The 21,939-nt window shown below is 36.9% G+C and overlaps 1 protein-coding gene across 6 annotated transcripts in view; it reads right to left on the bottom strand.

The window, feature by feature from the left end:
* Nucleotides 1-21,939, bottom strand: part of PPP1R12A (protein phosphatase 1 regulatory subunit 12A) — a 127,555-nt gene that overhangs the window by 45,534 nt on the left and 60,082 nt on the right. For all 6 annotated transcript variants that reach the window (XM_030002621.2, XM_030002623.2, XM_030002624.2 and 3 more), the window contains 3 exons: nt 13,621-13,739; nt 4,787-4,946; nt 2,729-2,873 (listed from right to left, as the gene is read on the bottom strand). In XM_030002621.2, coding sequence (XP_029858481.1) covers nt 2,729-2,873; nt 4,787-4,946; nt 13,621-13,739 — 424 coding nt within the window. The remainder of the gene's footprint in view (nt 1-2,728; nt 2,874-4,786; nt 4,947-13,620; nt 13,740-21,939) is intronic.

Raw genomic sequence — 21,939 nt, 5'->3', positions numbered from 1 at the left:
TTCTTTGGGGGAACTGAAACTGAAACATCTATACCTGATGAGTAAACACATTTTTTAAGAGATAAAAACATGACTTCGATAAAATTTTGCTGTCCTTTGAAGGAAAAAAACACTATCAAGGAAAAGCAGATTGAAAGAATATGATTTTCACAATATTAGTTCCAAACAACTATTCCAATGGCAGTTGTATGGATGGATCCTGAGTAGTTCAGTATCCTGTCCATCTTAGACTACCATAAGCTTGATTTTTTAAAGTTTAAATTATTTAAGCAAGCTATACTAAATTTAAGTAGTCATGCTTTCACATTTTTATAGTAAAACTGTAATTACATTTTACATTTCATTTTAGAAAAGATCTGGTACAACCATTTGTTTGTATCCCCCCTTAGTGTATGATTTCCATGGGACATGTACAGATCATCATGTGATTCGTTATCACAGAGTAATGCTGTCAGCTGGAATTTCTTCAGCTTGCCACATCTTACATCTACATAGTAGCTGCAATTCTCAACTAGACCAGATGCCCACAGGACATGAGATTCTATCTTTAAGGCCTGAATTGATGAAGATTTTGAAAATTACCTTTCGTCGTCTCTACTTGAAGACGGGAAGGGCTGAAGCTCACACAGTTTCACAAAGAAAGCCTAACTTACTTTGATATTGCAATACAATGTTTTGTATTTGGAAGTTTGCATTCAAATACAAGAAGGCGGGAATCTAGGCAAAGTCCTAGATCCACTGGTATAAATGCAGCTGCATCAAGACGCTGGGCAGACATACTGAAATGTTGGGAGGATCATGACAAGATCAGTCATGTAAGTACTTCTGTATGATAACGAGCAATAAAGACAGAGCTGTCATTTAGAAGTGGTCACAGCAGCTTATAAAGATAATTAAAGACAAATCATATTTGTCTCTGCTTATATCAGTTTCTCAAAATGTTAACTAAGGCAAACATATTCCTAATTACACTGCGAAGGCTATCTTAACTGGTTAGAAAGGATGGACCTTCAAATCACTAATTTTCACATCCGTAAAACTTCTGACCGTACAGCAGAAGCACGTGCACCTTTCAACAAGCATTACCCAAAACAGCTTGAGGTCCTCTGACATTTGAACTATTCCATTTAGTATTACACAGCACTAACCTGGAAACTAAACAAAAAAATTATCTCAAGTTTGTATTTGCATTATGACTACAGTTTTTAATCTGGCCTTCTACTTTTAGATAGCTATTAAGTGGGATTATTTCCAAAAAATATGAGTTAGACCTACTTGGACCACAAAAAATCACTTTGCAAAAAACTGTTATAGTTGGAAGGTTATATCCAAATCCAATCCATAAAAGTTAATACCTAAAGTCAAGTGCTGAAATAATAATGGCTGAGTTCTCTGAGAGACTAAGTACCTACAACTGAAACCAAATCCAGAGGAGTTTTCAATCTTCTTATCTCCAAAAGCAAAAACACTTACTAGCTTACTTAAGAACACAACAGGCAAAACTCTCCTAGCTTGCACAGAGAAGCCCATCCACCAAATAAAACAGCTTGTGTCTCCCTGTACCTCCTTTATTCTTATTCTTGCCCAAGATGAGTTGAACATACTTTCATGAGAGTGATCTCTGGAATACCACCCTCCATATTTTCACAACCCCAGTAAAAAGTCTAACAGACAACTTGATAAACTGGCTTCAATTAATTGCATCAGTTTTTGACTGCCTGATACAAAATGCAGTTATACAGCTCATACTTGGAAGTTCTCTAAGCATTATAGAGAAACAGCGTTGAAGCTATTTCAAATTTAATTCCAGATTTCATTGATTTTATTACAAGCCACCTCATTTTCTAAGGAAGAAAAAGTCAACAAAGACTAAAAATGTTAAGCAGCAGTGGTTTTGCCCTTATGTGGAGTATATACTTGCTAGTTTGTGATCCATATCTGCATATTGTCCTAATTTATTTTAAAAAGTTTATGAAAAAATTCAATGAAGAATCCATCTCAAAAGTTGGGCAGGTAATTTACATATACAGTATTGACAGAAATTGGAAGCAGATCAGAATCTATCTGTAAAACATACTGCAAAGAGAAGAAAGAGAGCTTCAGCACTTACACAGTTGAATGAAAAGTTTTGGATCCTTGTGATGCCTATGTGAATCATGAATATATTTATAACTGTTGGGAGCAAGATCTTGCAAAGCCAGCAAGCTACGCAGGCCTCTGTGTCAAAATTGAGGAAATATAGCTTAGGAAGCATTCAAGTTATGCCCAGGGAGTCCAGAGACGCCTACAAGTTTCTTCCAGCACACCCAAACCAGCATATAGTGATAACTGTTTAGTATGCCAACACAAGCTGATTTTAAGAGTTAAAACACTACCCAAAGGCATAATCATTGTTTTCAGTGATCAAATGAAACCTGTATACAATCTGTCAAGTCACTAATTTTGTACCTCTGAAATGTCAATAAACTCATTCTATTTTGAATTTCTGTGTCAAAGATTATATGGATCATTTAATGTAGAACTAAGCACAAAGTGGGCCTAGAAATTAATTTAGACAATCAGAGTATTTAGTTTTGAACACAAACATGCTGTTTTGACAAAACATGCATTATATAAAGCTCCACGTACAGTAAACAGCAGTTTATCATCACTTTTCTTACCCTGGCTTCTAAAGTCACTTTAGAGACCAGAACTTTGTATCTTGACAAGGATTACATAAAAATCCTACCACTTTGTTGACAGCCTCCATATCACATAGGTTTTCCACTAAAATGCGACATGCTTCTTCTTTACCCCAGTGAGCAGCAGCATGAAGTGGTGTCCAGCCATCATAATCTTTAATATTTACATCGTAGCGAGCCTGTATTAAAAGCCTAAAGAAATTAAAAGAATTAGATCTTGACACTGCTGACAGGGATAAATAAATTGTCATAAAATTATAAAATTACAATAATATCCTTCTTCTTTTTCATCATACATATTTTAGTTGGGCTTTTGTCAAGTGATTAATTTTATTTCCTCACAGAACATTTGCCTTTTCATTTTTCAGGAGGTATATATATTTTTAATGAAAATTCAAGAAAAATAGCCTTTTCCATTTTCTTCTTTATTCACTTCCTCTTCATTCAAAGTCCACTGTTTCTATACAGTTAGATATTTTTCTCTACATGTGAAGTAACAGAGAAAAGCCCTTTTAAGGAAAGGAGAGCTGTAAAATGTCAAAAATTGTTACAGTGTTCTTATCTAGTAAATTATTAAAACCTCCTCCTATTCTAATATTAGTTGCTTGAAACTTGCACCTCCTCCTGTCATTAACATTTGATGTTGTAATGATCTAGTGTTCACATGCTTCAACTGCTCTCTGAGCAGGTCCTGAAATAGAGGACCTGCTTTTCAGCCTGCATTCAACACTCAAATTCAGCATGGTTCTGATGTGAGTGTCAAAGTGACAACGGACACTTAACCTGACAAACAGTTTTGTGGAAAGGGCTATCAGCTCTCTGAAACACTGTCCATAATTATTAAAAATCACAGAACGGTGAAGTATTCTTCTCAAAAAATTCTCTCTGTTTCTCAAGATCCAATAAATGTATAGTAATATTCTCCAATGCGTCAACTTTCACACATGCTCTGCTGCAAAGTCTTGCAGTCTTGCATCCTACACAGAGCACACATTTTTGATAATTTGAAGCCATCATGAAAATTGCCTGCGAATGTATTTTTCCCCTCCTAGGAAAAGTACATGGACTGGACTACAGAAAAGACAACAACTGAGACAGCTCAAAAAGCCCCAGTTATAGACAAAAATCCTTTACAGACACATGCTATTCGAAAACAAAAATTATTCTTTTCCAGCAGAATAATTTCTCTTCATCATGTTGAAGCATCAGGGTTTTTTGAAGCAGAACTCCCATTCAGTACATTGTATGTAATGGTTATAATGATTAGAAAAGCTCTGTCATTCAGCTTCTGTGTTGAAAAAGCATTACAAGGCTCTGCAGACATTAAAGGTAGCAATACTTACACAGTCAGGGTATGTGCTCGTTTTCATTCATGTTACAATATGTAAGTGTTCCTTGAACTGCTAAAGCAGTCAAATACATTTACAATCACAGTAAAGCAATGTATTATTAAGTATGCTTTACTTCAATAAAAGCAGAGCTTTGGTTAAAAACAAATTAAACCTCTGTTACGGTATATACTTGTACTGTATTAATGAAAAGCTACCTGTGAATTAGCAGCCACCAAAAGCATGAAGCTTTCCAGGAAAGATTTCAAGAGTCATGATTTTCAACAACAGTATCAAAAATGCAAAATTAAATTCTCTGTTCTTTAGGTCTAAAAACCTTTAGTCTGGATTACTAGACTCTGGATTACTAGAAGCATAAAACTCTTCTTTATGTATGCAAATAAATATGGTGTCTTGAAAATATGCATCAACCAGAATGCTAACTGGCATTATAAAAAAGTATTAAGCTTGTTTACACAGTTGGCTTCAGAAACAGGGCAAGTTTTTTGTCAACTTTCTTCTTTAAATAAGTATTCAGGCTCAATATGTACACTGTGTTCATATTTTGAATGACTTCATGTAGAAAGCTAACAGCATCATAATTTATGAGTGTTTGAAAATATAAAATCAAGCTTTGAGGAAAAGATAGTTCCAGAGATTGTCATTTCCCAAGATACAAGCCCTAAAAGCCAGAAGTGTCCAATCCTATCAATTCCAAGCAGCATTATATCAACAAGACAATCAAATATGAAAAACATCCATTTAAACCACACTTACTTTAAGACTTCTGTATAGCCCTTAGCAGCAGCTACATGAAGTGCTGTACCACCAGATTTTGCATGCCTGACATCATTGATATGGCCACTGTTGAGCCACTGTCTTGCATCTCTTAGCATTATTCGTTCTTCTTCTTTTCGAGCTGCCTCTATATCAACCCCTAATTCAGACAGGGAGAGAGGACACAAAATATTTTAGTTCAAATACTTCAATTATGTAACAAATATGTATATTATGTATAGCATGTTTATGTGATACAATAAAATAATAGCTAAACAATATGAATAATGTTCACGGTTAGATATAAATATCTTTTTGAAGATGAATACCAAGAGGTTATGGAAACATCCATTATTCCATGACACTTTGCATCCATAATGCATTTTTCTCCCAAAGGGGGAAGGGGGGGGGGGGGGGGGGGGGGGGGGAAGCTACTAAAACTGGCTCTTCAATTTTAAGAATGTCTACCAATACAGTAATAATCACTGAAGTGACCTGTTAAAAAAAGAGAAAAATTATATTTTAACCTTCTCAGCACCACAATACAAGTCTTGTTTGATATATCTGTAGAAAGTACAAAACAGCTACAATTTTTTTACAAGGAGATATCTATGGGAAGAGGAACAGCCTAGCTTCTCAACATTGATGATAAGAAAGATGGAGCTATATTTTTTTATACTTTCTAAAGAATCTCTGGTTTGTCTTCTATCACTGTGAAACACAAAGCTTATACTCAAATAGCCAAGCCTTTCGAAATCTCCCTTCATATCTCAGGAAAAAAAAACCAAACACAGAAACACGGAAAACTTTTTATAGTACATCTCACACAAAATTATCATACGCTGATGAAAAGGAAGAAACGCAATATAACATTTACAAGTATACACATCAAGTTAAAGAGACTGAAAAAAACCCAGACCCTGAATGGGCAAAGCAAAGCATGTATTTGCAAGCATTTTTTAATTAGTACCACATGGAGTGACCTAAAGAACACAGCAGGAAAGGGGTCTTGAAGAGAACTATACATAAGCATTGCTCTACCTATGCTGACCTAACAGTGACAACTTTGTGAGGAAAAGAGACTCGGGAATTGTACTCATGAAGAGCACAAATTGTACCTGGGTTGACCTCTAAGAGAAAATCAGTGGGCCAACCTTCAGCAAAATTATGTATATGATTTGTCTAAGTCTTAGACACTGGTATGCAGAGACTTGGGAAATACATACTGTTCTTCTGCCTTCTGAATTTTTAATTTCTCATGGAGCAAAGCATTAACTCGGACATAATAAAACCAAGTGAAATCTAGAAACAGGTACTGATTTACTAGATAAAACCACAAACCTCAACAGCCTTATAGCCTATAAAACAGAAGTTAAGATGATTTTTAAAACACTTGAGATAGGTGCTCCTTGACTCATACCTAATTCTGCCTTCTTTCAGTACGTCCTGCTGAAGCTTCATCTGTCCCCAAACCGTTTTTCTCCAGCAACTTTGCTTCTATCACTTAACTCTCCTAACTGTCCAACTAATCAAAGCACAACAATCTAAAGCAGACCGCAAACAAGACTATGCAAAGCTCGGACATCTCTTTTCAAAACTACTCTACATAATTAATTAATTTTAATTAATTTTCAAAGTCTTTATAATGAACAGCAATTTGAGGCTCTAATGTCTTCAAAGAAACTGTGAGCTATTAATCCTTTACAGGGTGAATGAATTCCCAGAATATGGAAACCAAATGAAATACAACTTGACTGTTGCCCATTTAGACACGCAGCAGAAACTGAGCTAAGGGATGAAGTGGCCTTCATTAAAGAAATTACTAACATTGTGAAATGAAAAGACATGGATAACATAGAGATGATCATACATAGTGCAATGCATCATGCTACTGTGTAAAATGTGATAAAACAGATTATAATAAAACAAATTCATCAAGCTCTTATCAATCCACTGGCAACTAGAAAGCCAGAGCAACAAACTGGCAAAGAGAAAGCAATTTTACTGGCACTGCTGAAATACCCTTAAGGCAGTGGAGAGCAGACTGATATATCTATTACGTTACGTATGAATTAGTATTTCACAGATGCTGCAATTCCCCAATTATAGAGCAAGAAAACCCTTGAAAATGACAAGCCTAAATCAAAATTTCCTGAAATGCAGAAAGAAGGAATGTAATTACTACGTGCTTTTGGAAACATAACATGCCATTTGTTTGGTTTGCGGTAGCATATGACAGTGCTACAACAGAGTTCACTTCTTTGTTGTTATTCTTCCGTCAATTCACACCATAACAGATATTCCCTGTCTACAAATATAGCAGGTTATACATTAAGTGTTCTAAGCAGTTGACCTAACTCCTAGACTCATCCACTCAATTGATTAAAACAATCATTTTGGTCTTGGCAATTTAATAGAAATTAATAGAATTACATTTAATCAGAAACTGATGAAAACCCATAATCTGGAGGCTAAGTCTGCAAGATCAGGAAGATACAAAAGATTGTTGAAGGAAAGGAAGCAGAGGAAAAAGCTAAAATGTGCTTGTCTGAAAGAAACTGTTGTAAAAATTGAACACATGGAAAACTCTAAAACTGTCTTGGTCAAGACAACCCACGACTAAATAAATCTGAACAGAGATTAAATTTTACATATCTAATAATCTTTATAACTCTGACAGATATGAAGAATGAAAACCAGGAACTCTGAATCAATAATGTATTGATAATCACATATTCCCATTCCTCCAGAAGGCTCCTACATACTGATGTGTGAACTACCACAAACTGTAACTTCCTCAGGCCTTTGCATCTGCTTGCCTTTCAGAACAACACAGCAGTGCAGATCAGCAGATCCTGGGAAAATAATTCTCTAGAGTACAGTCATTTACATGTCAGTGTTGTCTGCAAAACACTACTATGCAAATAAATAGTTTACATATCATCTGTTAGTCACATTTATGTCGATCCTCTTCTTGCATGCCCAAGGTCTAACTGTGAATCCTTATCAGCATGAGTAACCTTCTCCACCTGAAGAATCCGATGTAAATTCCTATCAGAGTAAAACTGTTCATATGTGTGGCTGGTTGTTTTGAGGCACTTTTGTATTAAGGAAGAATAGAGAAAAAGTTCCTTCCAAACCCTGACCTTGAACTTCTAACGGTTAATGTCTAAACATACTTGCCAGGTATGCCTAAAGGCCTAGAGAATTATGATAGAATAGCAATGCTTTTGCAGAAAAAGTAACTAATACTGAATATAGACTTCTACGAATATCACAAACAATTGCATTTCTGAAGCCCAAACAAGGTATAATGGCTGCAGAGGACTAACGGCTGCATCAGTACATTATTTTACAAGACAGTAAATTTCTGATCATACCTCAACAGAAGAAAGTACAAGAACCTTGCCAATCTAAACAAAACATCCCCCATTAATAACTGGCACAAAAACGGGAATTATGCTGGGTGTCATCGAAAAAAAGCTGCTCTCTGAGGTAAGCTAAATACAATTCCCATTATTAACTACAGAAAGCGGAATGCGAACAGCCTTTATTATACCTTGTACGGACCTTTCTCCTTGCTTTTGTTTTCCAGACTCTATTAAAGCATCGGGGAAGAAGAAAATGCTCATCATGCGTTTCCCAGACTTTCCTCCTGCGGCCCATAGATGGCAATGCGCTGCCTCCCAGCCCAGCTTCAGCCCCAGCGTTCATTCCCTCACACCACCAGGACACTTACCCTCTCTGGCAGTCCAACAGCTTCCTAAATCATTAACAATTTATTGCTAAATGCTCTCATTTTTTCTGATCAACAAGCGTTCTTCAACAGTTCCAAACAGGTCTGAAAACAGGGTGTCGTTCAGTGAGCATTTAATGAAATTCTGCATAAATTTAAATGCTGAATCTTGTTTCAGGACTCCTCAGCCATATAAAGGCATGTTTTATAGATACTGCATGGAAGATCAACCCGCTTTTTACTTCATGTAGTGAATGTTTATATACAAATGTAATAGTTCGCATTTTATCCACATAAACAAAGCTGAGTTAAGCAATACATCTGAGAGTCTCATTACATTTACCTATAATTAAGAATGAGGAACATTTGCTTCTCCTTGGAAAAGAAGAAGTGATCTCTCTGGTAGTTACTCAATAGCTACCACACTGTATCATTAACTCCTGATTCACCTCACGTCACCTCTCCCCACTAACTCACCTCCTGAGAATGTTTCCTATAATTCAAAATAACTGCTTAAGCAGTTAAAAATAATTTTAAGAGGACGTCTGATGATAAACAGCTAAAAAAATCGCTTCAAACCATTACACTTAACCACTTAACCCTACTCAAGACCTGAAAAGAGGCAACATTTAAAACTGGCCAGGGCTGGCTGGGACTAAAGCCACATCTCTCTCAAGTCCACTAGTTTTCACCAGTGCAAACGAAAACTTTACACTACTGGCAAAACACAACTTCCACAACTATGGTATGTTGAAACACTGCAGAGTGGAAACACAAGGGATCATACCAAGAAACTGTAAATAATAATATTTGTAATGAAGATAAAGAATTACGTGGATTGCAGTGGCACCTATATACATGGGATTGGCCCATAAGGAGAAACAACAGAACAGGTCCTAAGAGAAGGTTTTTTGTATAACACACAAAATAGTTAAAACACATGGCATGCAAAAAGAATAGTTGTTCAGCACTACTTTGGAATAATTTCCATAAAACACCTAGTTTTGCTATTTGTGAAGTGTTTGTAACTGTGTCAAAAAATCTTTATACCTTACCTGAGTGCGTATGTAATTTACCTTCTCACAAAGAGAGATATAAATATATAGTTATAAAACTGAACTAGGTTTTAAGCTTAAAAAATAATTAAGTCAATAATTCCCCTTTGACGATTAGGGTAGAAAAATGCTTTCCTTACTATCAGAGTGCTATGGCTTCGCCTACAGGACAGCTAGTCCATTCGTTCAGAATTACTGCATAGTCCTTTAGACCAACAGGGTCCCACCGTGCTCAGCAGAACACTAGTGGCCGTGTCTGGGGATCTGTGGCCCACACTAGAGGACACATGAAAAGGTGCCTGAACCAAGGGTCACAATTTAGAAGTGTCGCATAGGGAGATCAGAATAACTGACAAAGATAGACATCGGATAATAATACTATACAAGCTCTCTTCTTTCATGTGCAACGCTCCTTATGACAGAACTTGTAAATCAAGAAGATTAATTTGGATGACCGACCATCTCCTCTCCAATTTAGCACTGGAGTCTGAATGCTAAAATAGGATGAGCCAACACTGCAAATCCTTCTTTCTATTAAGCCTGTAATGCCCCATAGAGCTGAATTTTGTTGTATTCTGCAATTTATTTCTGTGAATTTAGTGTCTCCAGAGGCTCCCATTTTTTGTCCTATAGTTAGACATGTCCTTAAAATATAATTCGATACCTGTAAAAACTGGGCATAATTACAAACAAACTGATGATCTGTAGAAGGCTGAATGGCTGCACAAGTGGAAGGCTCTGTTTGAACTTCTACAAAGACTGAAGGTCTGCAAAAGCAGCAAAAAAGGTGAACTAATATGGTGATTCTCCTCAGATTTCTAACAGAAACAAACATCAAATGTCATCACTTAAACACATCTGAAATCACCATGAACCTGATTGATCTTTCCAGGCAATCTTTTGCCACCAAACGACTCTGGCTGCTGCTGTCAGTATGTAGGAAGCCATACTCACAGCCTTAACTTAACTTAACACAAAAATGAAACTATAATGAATGTAGGAACAAATACACATAGAAAGGCTGCAAGGCAAGAACGTTACAGAAAACCTCTACTCAATTTTCACACTGCATGTTTTACCTACACAGAGGTAAGATTGTTTGGCATCCAGGTTTGTTTATTTTCAAAATAAATAGGCAGATCTTCCACTACCAGTAACACTGAGACAAGGCTGATCATTCCACAGACCCCACATTAACTCGTATTATCAAAACTGCGGCACTACTTTATTTTATATGAGGAGCAATGCTAAAGCTGGAGGGATAATTGCATTTGGCCACATGTATAATCAAAGATGAAACTGTCACAATGCATCAGTGGTAATTCCACATTAAGATAAACAATTGAGTTCCTATTTTAGAGCTATTAACTTCTCTAGCCACAACATACACAGAATTAGGCACTTTCCAAGTTATCACGATGACTATATAATTATTCTGTATATAATATTAACTTTATATGCAAGTTAAGGATGCCATCAAAAGCACATGATTAAAACCTTATTCCTGAGACAACTGCCTCATGATCTAATAAGTCATACACTACAAGTTCACATCCAGATTCATACCCTTTCTATTCCATTCTCATCCACAATCATTAAATATTTCCTATGATTTCATCCCTGCAGGTAAAAGCACCTTCAGGCACAAATTCAGGAGGGATGATGCATGCTTTCTTCCCTGCTTCTGTGAAACTGAAACTCCTAAGTGGTCTAACAGTAAAACAAGCTAGGTAGAATAAATATATATAAATGCATTCATATATATATATATGTGTGTGTGTGTAAACTTATATATAAATATATATAAAATAAAATAATATATATATAGGCTATATATATAACCATAGGCTTTAGTGTCCTGTTAAGACCAGGAAGGCAGGAATGCTGTCAGGGATGTTCACAGTGTGGTCACTCTTCAGGACAGCATCCAGTTCCTGTTCTCCGCAGAGGGAGGTCAAACCACTCTGAAGCACAGCCCTAGCAAGTTCTTTCTCATCTGACATGGTGCCTCATTCCACCAATATATTTTTCAAATAATCTGAGAAGACCAATCTTCTGAAAATCCTTTAGCTAGTCAGCAAGCCAACTGACAGGAAAAGGTAAGAGGAATGCTTGGAAAATAGGTTTTCCATAGCAAGTGAAACTTAGTATTTTAAAACAACCTGAATTATCCCTTTAGAAGCTAACAGCTACAGTGTGGGAACATCTACATTCTTCTCAGACTTACAAAGACAGTACCATAGACAATTTATTGTAAGCTTTAAATATGAAATATGTAAACCACACTGAAATTTTCAGTGAATTGTGGCATTTAGTTTAGGTTGCCAATGCTAATTTTACAATTGGGCTGTTCCAAATAATTAAACTTGCAAAAGAATAAAAATTACCATGTAATGTTGAATCTCTGCATTGTAAAAATTTACATAAAAACCCCATGTAACAAATAATAATTTTTTTAAAAAAGCAGTAACATATAAATAAGAGATTTTGGAAGAGTTCTCCTCTCAAATAATGACAGTTTTACAAAGAACTACTACAGGCAATTAGTATATCCCATCATTAAAGTCAAACATTTCAAAAACAACCTTAAAGAATTTAGGCTGAGGCACATTCCAGAAACAACTCTCCAGAAAGATTGACAGTACTGTTAGAAAAGAGAACAACTGTGTTTTTTCCAAACTAATTAAAATAGACAAATGGTAGTACAGACAAAAAAAATATTCACAACTATCTAATCTGATGGTCTCTGTGTGTTAACTATAAGAACTGTTAATCAAAATTCCGTTAACACTATCAAATAATTGAATCAAAGCCTTTGTCAAATCTACAGTCTACTTCTGTGTATCAGTAGGTATCTCTTACTTGCCTGCATATCATGTCATCCACTTTCTTTTTACTATTTGCTTTGGGCATTAAATGGGTTTAACCGTACAAATTACATCAGGGCAAAGCCTGAAGCAATTACTAGTTTACTGTTACTGAATGTCATCTTCCTTCAACATATATAATGTAACTCAGACCACACCACCCCAGTTCTTGTACTGGGAGTTCTGGGATAGCAGTGCATTTCTATTGGACTCAAGGTGGTCAGTCAACAACAACTGAATATTCTTTCCTCTGTGGAATGGAAAACCCAGAAACTTTCAAAGACCTTTCACTGGAAAACCCACCTGAGGACCTGAACATAGAAAACAGCAGTGTAAGGAGGGGGAAAAATAAATCAATACACCTTTTCAAGGCCATTTTCTCTTGCAAAGACACCCCCTGCCAGTACTAGCAAATTTCTAGGAGCAAGGTGCATAAATTTAGGGTATACGTTCTTAAACGATACTGTCAAAACTTGATACCTATCCATTAACTATTACATGAATGCTCACCTATATTGTGCTCTCAGAAGAGTACACAAAACTGTGAGGAACTTAAAGGTTTGTAATAGGTTCTCAGGCCTAAAACAAGTGCAGTCTAAGACTACTTCTCCCAAGGAGTATTTTCAGACATTTGGCATTGTAGAAGGGCATTCAAAAGGTCAGAACTAGACACAAAGGGTGATTTATGGGATACAGTATATTTGCTTACTCTTGTTTTAGTTATTCTAGGCTTTCTTGTAGTCAACAAAAAGAAAAAGTTACCTTAGGGCTGGATTCACCTCATCCTAAAACTGACATCTGAGTCACCCTAGAAGTGCCTATTTCATTCCTCTCTAAGGCAGGAATCTCTTTAGACATGGTCTAAAGCTGGGATATGGAAGTCTATATCCCAGATGCACTGAACACCATCCATAGTATCTGAATACCACCTCAATTCTGTTGAGTTAAGTGAATGCAGGAATCCAACCCAACACCTGGGTGCAATACTTCCGACCTCCTTCTTCACAAGAGGCTGGGCTGAGTAAAAACACCTAGAAGACAGCTCGAACACTGCACATTGTATTGACAATCCTCTTTAGAAAATAAATGGACTTTAAAATTCCTAATTTAGCATAAGTTTTCAAATATGTCTTTAGTGTCCAATAAACAACACCACCCTTCCATATTCAAAATTACCTTGTCTATTTACTTCATTCTGAAGCAGCTCTTCCATTGCCTCTTCTTCAGCAATATCTAATGGAGTGTCTCCTTCACTATTTACAGCTCCTACATGTGCTCCTTGACTAATTAAATACCTGCCAATAGAAAAACAAACTGTAAGCAACATAATAAAGCTAATGCAAAAAAAAAGCAGCCACTAGGATATCATATGCAATGGGTATACACATGCACACATAAAATTAATAGAAACAACTGTATTACGTACAAGTAAAAAAACCTCATGACTGTTTACAATCCCTGAATACCTCTGTCTTTTCCACATAACACCCATTAATACAAATAGCCCTCTGTTTGCTCTTCAGTTTGCCACAAAGACTCCTGACATGTTTAAATACATCCTTGCAAGAACTGAAAGAAGAAAATGGTTATATGATGAACAAAAGCAAGCACAAGGTGAACAGGGGTTAAACCACCCGATTCCCATGAGCCCCTCATATTAAGCCACTCTTCCTAGAACTTCCAAATTCAGTGGCACATTATGTTTCTGTACTTTGTCAGAATGATGACTCTTGCTCTCTGAGGCAGCTTCATAAAGTTAATAAAGCCAGAATCACCTCTGCTCCTAAGTATGCATAAGGTCAGCTTTTGGTGGGGAAAGAGGCAAGGGGGAGAAAGGAAGCAGTACTTTAAACTCTATTCGAACCCCACTAAGTGTTTTCTTACTTAAAGTACTACTGTCTCAGGAGTCAACAAACCAGACTCAGTGGAATTTGTTTCTGAATTTCCAATTAAGTCAAATGGATCAATTCCAATAATAAGTCACAAAAGGATAAGTTATTTCACTGTATTAAACCATAAGCTTATAAAGTTATTGAGAACCTACAGCTTAATACATAGTCTGTTTCTAAGTAGGCAATGAGCAATAATTAAAACATCAATACAGATCAGTCTTACGCCTTCTGATCATAACAGTTCCACTTCCCTAACAAATTCAACAGTTTGAGCCACGATAGGACTCAACACAAGCAAAAAATTGCAAACGTACCTCCTGCCTTGCAGAGCTTAATTTACACTTTCCATATATTTGCGGGAAAAAAAAAAATAATCAGGAAACACTCAGACCTGAAGAACTAGTTATCCACTCGGTAACAGGTGTATGACATCAAAAACTCTCTCAGCCTATTCTCACAGGGGAAGTGCTCCAGCCCTCTGATCATCCATCTTTGTGGCCTTCGTTTGGATGTGCTTGAGCAGGTCCGTGTCTTTCCCGTGCTGAGGACCCCAGATCCGGAGGCAGTACTGCAGGGGGGGTCTCACCAGAGCGGAGCAGAGGGGCAGAATCCCTCCCTCGACCTGCTGGCCACGCTCCTTTTGATGCAGCCCAGGATGCGGTTGGCTTTCTGGGCTGCAAAAGCACACTGCTGGCTCATATTTAGTTTTTCACCCACTAACACCCCCAAGTCCTTCTCCTCAGGGCTGCTCTCAATCCACTCATCGCCAGCCTGTGTTTGTGCTCGGGATCGCCCTGACCCATGCGCAGGACCTTGCACTTGGGCATTTGAACTTCGTGATGTTTGCACAGGCCCACCTCTCAAGCCTTTAGCATCAAGTACTCTCACACGTTTCTATATTTCAATGTATGATTTAAATAGCACTTGTTATTAAACCCCTGTAATTACATCAAGAAGAGGTAAGAACTGACAGATCACAAAATGGACATTAATTCCCAGAAGTGTAACCATATCCCCTGGGATATGCATCACCCGTTGCCACCACTAACTTTGATGCTGGTATGCGATGCTGTTTTTATACTGTTCCTCTTAAGAGAGTGCTGCTGTGACTCTTATCTCTCTCCAGTTTAAAGATTTAACTTCTGCAGGAATGAAAAATTAATACAAAGTAACAACATTTCTCAACAATACCAGTTGTACTGTTTTAACAGCGACAAAGTCTTCCTTTCATGTTACAGATCAGATAATTGCTATGCGGTATGTCTGCTAAACAGGCAAAAACAGCAGTGGGGAAACTAACTTTCTTACAAAGTCAAAATGTTGATTCCAAACCAAAGTCAACCACTGACAAAAATATCTTTATAAAAAAATCCCAAGTCAACATTCATTTTCTTTAAACCTGTTTTTTCTAATATAGACATGAAAAAAGTGATGCTTAAAAAACCTGAGTTTTACCTGTTTCCACATAATACCTACAGGGAAAAATTAAGCTACTTTTATAAGGAAAATACATAACTCATTGAGGTGGTTGTATTTGGTCAACTGGTCAACAACTTACAGACAGGATAAAAGAAGCAATGCATAAGAAAGTGTAAGGAATGGACAAAGGCTACAGTAGCATTTCAGAAAGTTATTATTTAGATATATGAACAAGTTCATGATCAAATGATCCTGTAAAGTAGACTCCAAAAATGAAGCTGCTTACAGACCAAAATCAGATCAGCAGAGCTGGGGGGATTAGTAGGGCTGGAGAAGTAGAGTTATCTGAGTTGCCCTTTGCACGTGCTTACAGGGCTCTGGTTTTCCTGGGTCAGCGAAGGAAGGATGGGTGAACCTGCCCCGAGTTCACAGGATTTAAAGGGATGGGAGAAACAGAAGAAAGATGAAAGGCAGCAGGCTCCTCGCCAGGGAAGTGAGAATGGTCCTTTCCCAACCTTCTTTCAGCCACTCTATCTAGGCCTCCCCTCTGCTATTCCCACCAAAAAATTCATAGTGATCCCCTCAAGTAAATTAACAGTGAAAGAGCAACACTCAGTATAAACCATATTACTCAGAATCCAACTATTTCAAAGACACGTTTTAAGCCCGCTAATGAAATCCATGTTTGTTCTGTTCTCCACATCATTCAGTAACAGATGACCATGTCCTGAAAAAGTTTATGCATTTGTTTATCTTCATTTACAGTAAAAATAGTTTCAGCAAAGCAATGACAGGGTTCAGATGGTGCATGAAGTCACCCTGGTGCTTACAGGATCGTAGCTTTTATTAGGAAACCATGCGCTACCAAGGGAAAGGACAGCAATCATTTCAGACGTGTAGGTAACTTGACTCTGCATCACATACAGAAAGGGTACAGATTTGGTAAAGAAGACCAAGAGAACAATGCTCTGAGTTTGTAAGGCGTAGCTGAGCAGAAGCCAGTACCAGAATAACCCTAAAAATCAGAAGGTTTTGTTGCTTCTTTTAAAAATTACTTTCCAAACAAATTGTACTTCAACCTAAATGTTAATTAAAACTTACAGTATGACTTCAAATATGGGGGTATTTGACATTTCAGTTATTCTGGTACCATATACTAAAATCTTCACATGCAATAGCATATTATTGTGTGTAGGTATTAATGTGTATTTTTAAAGTCATCCATGTTTTGAAAAAAAAAAAAAAAAACTGCAAATAATTGCTTGTATTTTACTTTATTAAGTAGGTGTTACCTTCATCTTGAAATTTCATCTTTCTAAAGCACGTAAACATAATATAGCTTTCATTTCACCAGCTGACATTTAACTGATACAGCTACACATGTGCAGTGAAAAAGAAATTGGAACTGTGTAATAAAAAGTCCAGAACCATGCCCTTTGATAACATGCCTTGAAAAAGGTGCTTTTTGGAAACATGGATGCAGTGGAAAAGTAAAAACATATAGGACTCCCATCAACACCTACTTACAAAACCTTTTGGTATAGCACTTAAATTTGTGTCTTTTGTAATTCACTTGCTGCAACATGGCCATGTTCAACAGACAGCTACAGAAGAGTGATACAGAAAATCTGATGATAATTTATATAATATTCTGGTAGGTGCTAATTCAAAATGGAAATAAATGAGAAGGAAACAGTAGTTTGATCCGTAACATGCTTATTTTTGGAGCTAAAACTTTCAAGTATTGATACTGAGCTAAAGGTACCTCTTTTAGACACTCTTGTGGTCTAAGTACAGAGAATTGCAAGTATCCCAGGAATACTAGGAAAGACAAGAGCAGGAAAATAAAATAAAATCGTTCCTGATACTTTTGCCCTGATGTTTCCATGACAAGCATTATGCAGTCTGGGTAAGAACTGGAAGAACAAGTTTGCTTTGTGATACCACTGTTTTATAAAGGCAAAAATACTTCTATTTGAAATTTGTCTTTTAGGAATCACTGCTGTAAGTTCCTCAATAGCTATTATAGACTGAAATTAACAACCTTGAAAAAAACATGAAACATTTATTTTCTATAATTATTATGAAACCCAGATTCTTTTCCATCATTTTATGAAAAATGCATTTCAATACCTTTCATAAAGGGTTGGAATCTCAGTATCTCTGCAACAATAAATATCAACCCTCTCAGATTACTGTACAAAAGCCAAACAGTCCACACCAAAACCAAGCTCAGGAACTGGAAGTTAAAGATTTTAACTAGCAACTTGGCTCACACTCTGAATTAAAAAAACAAACCAACAAAAAACCCTTACCGCTAACTTTTTTTTTTTGTGTAAGTCTATTAACAAAATGCATGTAGAGACACAAAGTAAACGGAGAAGACGACACCTCTCTCTGAAGACAGTTATATACAAACTTGAGTCTTATTTTTTAATTTAGAACTTAAGAATCTGGAAGACGCTCGAACTTTGGCTTCACTAAACTTTGTCAGCTGCAGACAAGATCTGCTGCAGATAACATTTTAGTATTATTTATCTCGGCAACAGAAAGAGGGGCATATGTTTACATTCGAACCTTGCCCCAGTTCACAGTATCTGGAAACAAGTTTGCGAAGTCATTAGGGATATAATTAACTTTAAGTACTTGTTGAACCTGAAGGTCACCAGAACGGTGGCAAGCACAAGGCAGGGCAGAGAAGTGGCCACTGAATTGGTTCAGTTCATTAAAATTGCTTACTGAGGTCATTGGAGACTCACTAGTGAAAACAAGAGGTCCCTTCAACTAGTTAGAAGACTGGGCAGCAGTCTCTAACTCCTAAAATGTGAGGAGAGGGACCCTCCTAAAAAATCTGTTACTGAACAGAGGTTCAACATATATATACATTTAAAATAAACACGTTCAGTGTGGCCTTCCAGGGGAAACATGGCTTAATTGCTAGTGGGGGCACCAACCAACAGCACAACCCACCTCCCAACAGCTGAAATTGGCAATTTCAGCTAAACCCAGCTGTTTTTTTCTAAATACATAGATGGTGGCATTCAAATTAATTCCATGAGTATCTTAAATGAAGGACAATAAGGAGCCAAAGACAGAAAAAGTGTCATGGTGTTCAGGCAGCTGTGTAAGCCGTCATTTGAGGAAAGAAACAATGAAAAAAAATCTGCCCCACAGTCCACGGGATGTAAAAACAAATTAAAAACTTACACATCTTTGGAATGTGTGTTTTAATTGCCTTCTTTTAAATGCCTTTCAGAATTATTTCACTGATTTTTTTTAAATATAAAGTATCAATACACTTTTAAAAGTACATCTTTGTAAATCATTCAATTTACTAATAAAAAGACATCCATAATAAATCTGGCCAAACAATTAGACCTTCAAGAGACATTTAACAAATAAAAAATAGAAAATTTTAACATTGCTGTTTCCAATTTTTTTTTTTTTTTAAGTTCAAGGACACTAAAACTGTAACACCTGATCCTTTTCAGACCTTCTATTGGCTTGAGTGTCTTGGAATATTTCTTTAAATATTTTCATAGAATGATAGAATGGTTTGGGTTGGAAGGGACCTTAAAGATCATCTAGTTCCAACCCCCCTGCCATGGGCAGGGACACCTTCCACTAGACCGGGTTGCTCAAAATCCCATCCAACCTGGCCTGGAACACTTCTCACTGCAGAAGAGTTTCACTTCAAATATAAATTCTTAACAATGTTGTTATTAACCCAGAAGTAGAAATGCTACCTCAAGCTCCCTAGCCCTTCTCAAAAGTGGTTTTGGTTTGGGTCAGGGTTTGGGGTTTTTTTCCCCTTTAAATTTGCAGCAAAAATAATACTTAAAGGCCAGGCAAGCAAAGGTATACCTACCGGCATATACAACATATCAAGAGATAAAATTACAACTTCTTTGTGATTCTTGAATTTTTAAGGTGCACTTCTCAAAATAACATATTAAAGAAAGGCCTGGCCTTTTTCTTTTTCTTTTCTTAAAAAAATCTTAAGTAATACAAACTTGAAGCAAATACAATAGCATTAGAATAACATTGTGCTAAATTCTGTTGTGGTACATAGTACGCATATGTCCTGTGTCAGTGGGCAAGTTTCAAGGAAATGTACAGTCGGTTGAATACGAGTGAACAGCCAGTACCCGAAATACTCAAATACTCTCTCATGCACCCTCACGCTGCCACACTTGCTTTTAAACACATTCTTCAAAACCCATATAAATGTAATGACAAAAGCCACAATTTCACTGTTTTTGAAATATATATTGTAACCCTTGTAAGCATTTGGCAGAGATGCACAACGCAGCATCTCCTCGCCCTCTTTAGCAACAACCTACACATAATTTCCCTTGTCCTCCTTTCCCCACAGCTGAGATACCCCTGCAGTTGTCTCTTCTCCTGAATCTATGATTTACAGAAGAAAATGAAGGCTCCATGCTCAATACTGGAACCAAAACTGTACAAATTCAATTGGGCCAACAATACTTTCTCCTGCATGATTTTAAGACAGATGTAGAATAAATCAAACGACTTGAAAAACAATTAAGTCAAACTCATAGGGATGTCTTATTCAGGCACTCTGCAAAACGCCATCCCACGCTGTCAGTTGCTGCTGTGCCTCAACCTTCTGCTTCTAAACTTTTAGAACCGAATAGAGACTGACACAAGAAGACAGGCTTCTGTGTCAGCATTTAAATTAAAAACACATCATGATAAAACTCAGGCACTTTTAAGGTTATGTTTCTTTGCAAATTCCAGAAGATTCTCACTCACATCTCTCTTGGAAAAAAAATGCTGCAGGACTTCTAAACAGGAATGCTCCCCCTATGAGCAGTATCATCAGCCAGCAGCTACACAAAACACCAAGTTAAATAAGGCCAATTAGGAGTATTTGGCAAAACTAGATATTACTTCTCCTGAAATACATGAGTGATGATTTTAAGACAGTTGATATCAACAAGAGATCTGAGGTGAATTTATGATTTCCTCTTGCAGAACACAAAAGCTGAGAATTTCAGATAGCTAGACGTGTTTAAAAAAAACAAACCGACAATAAAAAAAAAACAGTTGAGAAACAAATGGCCAAATCATTTTAAGAAATGGGAAGGGACGCTTCTTTTCAATTTTCACCACTCTAATCCAGATTTCAGCATATGTGTTTCTCTAAATTATGGACCAGTTTGAAAAGACTTTTTTATATCCTTCAATATGCAAGAGCTCCTCCAGACAGCAGCAAATCCAGCTTCTGATTCTTCCTCATGAAGCTGTTATGAAAGGCATCTTGGACAGACACACACCCTTGCTTCAAAATTGTCAAATAGTCCCAAAGCTATCAAAGTAGTATGCCACAGAGACGAGAAAAAAAATTCTGCCTATGCAAACAGCACTTTCTATCAATTCTAAATACTGTACCTATATGAAAAACGTATTTATGTTTACGAAGCAAACACTCCACAACATACACCACACCACTGAGCTCTGCACATAGTTGGCTGTCCCTAGCCTCCACTGCAACTTGCACACCCGAGGAAGCACAGTAACTAGAATCACATCTGTTTTCCTTCTAGGTATGCAGGAGCATAGAAGAAACAGTGTAGATAACAGTATCTAGTTAGTCTTAGTCCTCCTGTGTTCCAAGAAACCTCTGAAAAAAGCCAGCAATAAGATCTAGAAATATGTGTACATAGGCAGCCACCTAAACATTAACAGTGCAAAGATGGAACAGGAATAATTCCTACTTGCAGCCTACAAAAAGCAACTAAGCCTTCATATTTTACTGTATCCATATAGAGGAAAGATACACGAGAGGTGGCAGAGCAATGTTTAGGTGAAAATAAACAGTGACCGAGAAGAGGAAAAGTAGGAAACGTGAAGAAAGCTATCTAGGGAAACATATGCTATAACCTATTTACAAAAAAGAAAAAGAAAAAGATCTGGAGCCTGGTAATGCCAGGATGGAATACAGGGCAAAAACTTCAGCAGGAAAGAAATAAAGCGAAACAAAACATATTTTTAAAGTGTATATCAAATGTTAATTTCACTATGCACTTTGTGAACAAGTGTTTCTCTCCTTTACTTTGAAGTCTGCACCCCTTAGCACAAAAATGAAGGTTAAGTTTGAAAAATATCTTGTTGCAGCTGCAGAAGAGTACATACAGTAACTCCAGCTCACGACCCT

Source organism: Aquila chrysaetos, chromosome 26, assembly GCF_900496995.4.
Source record: "Aquila chrysaetos chrysaetos chromosome 26, bAquChr1.4, whole genome shotgun sequence".
Taxonomy (NCBI): Eukaryota; Metazoa; Chordata; class Aves; order Accipitriformes; family Accipitridae; genus Aquila; species Aquila chrysaetos.
Note: the sequence above shows the minus strand (reverse complement) of the source record. Positions and strands in the feature narration are given on the sequence as shown.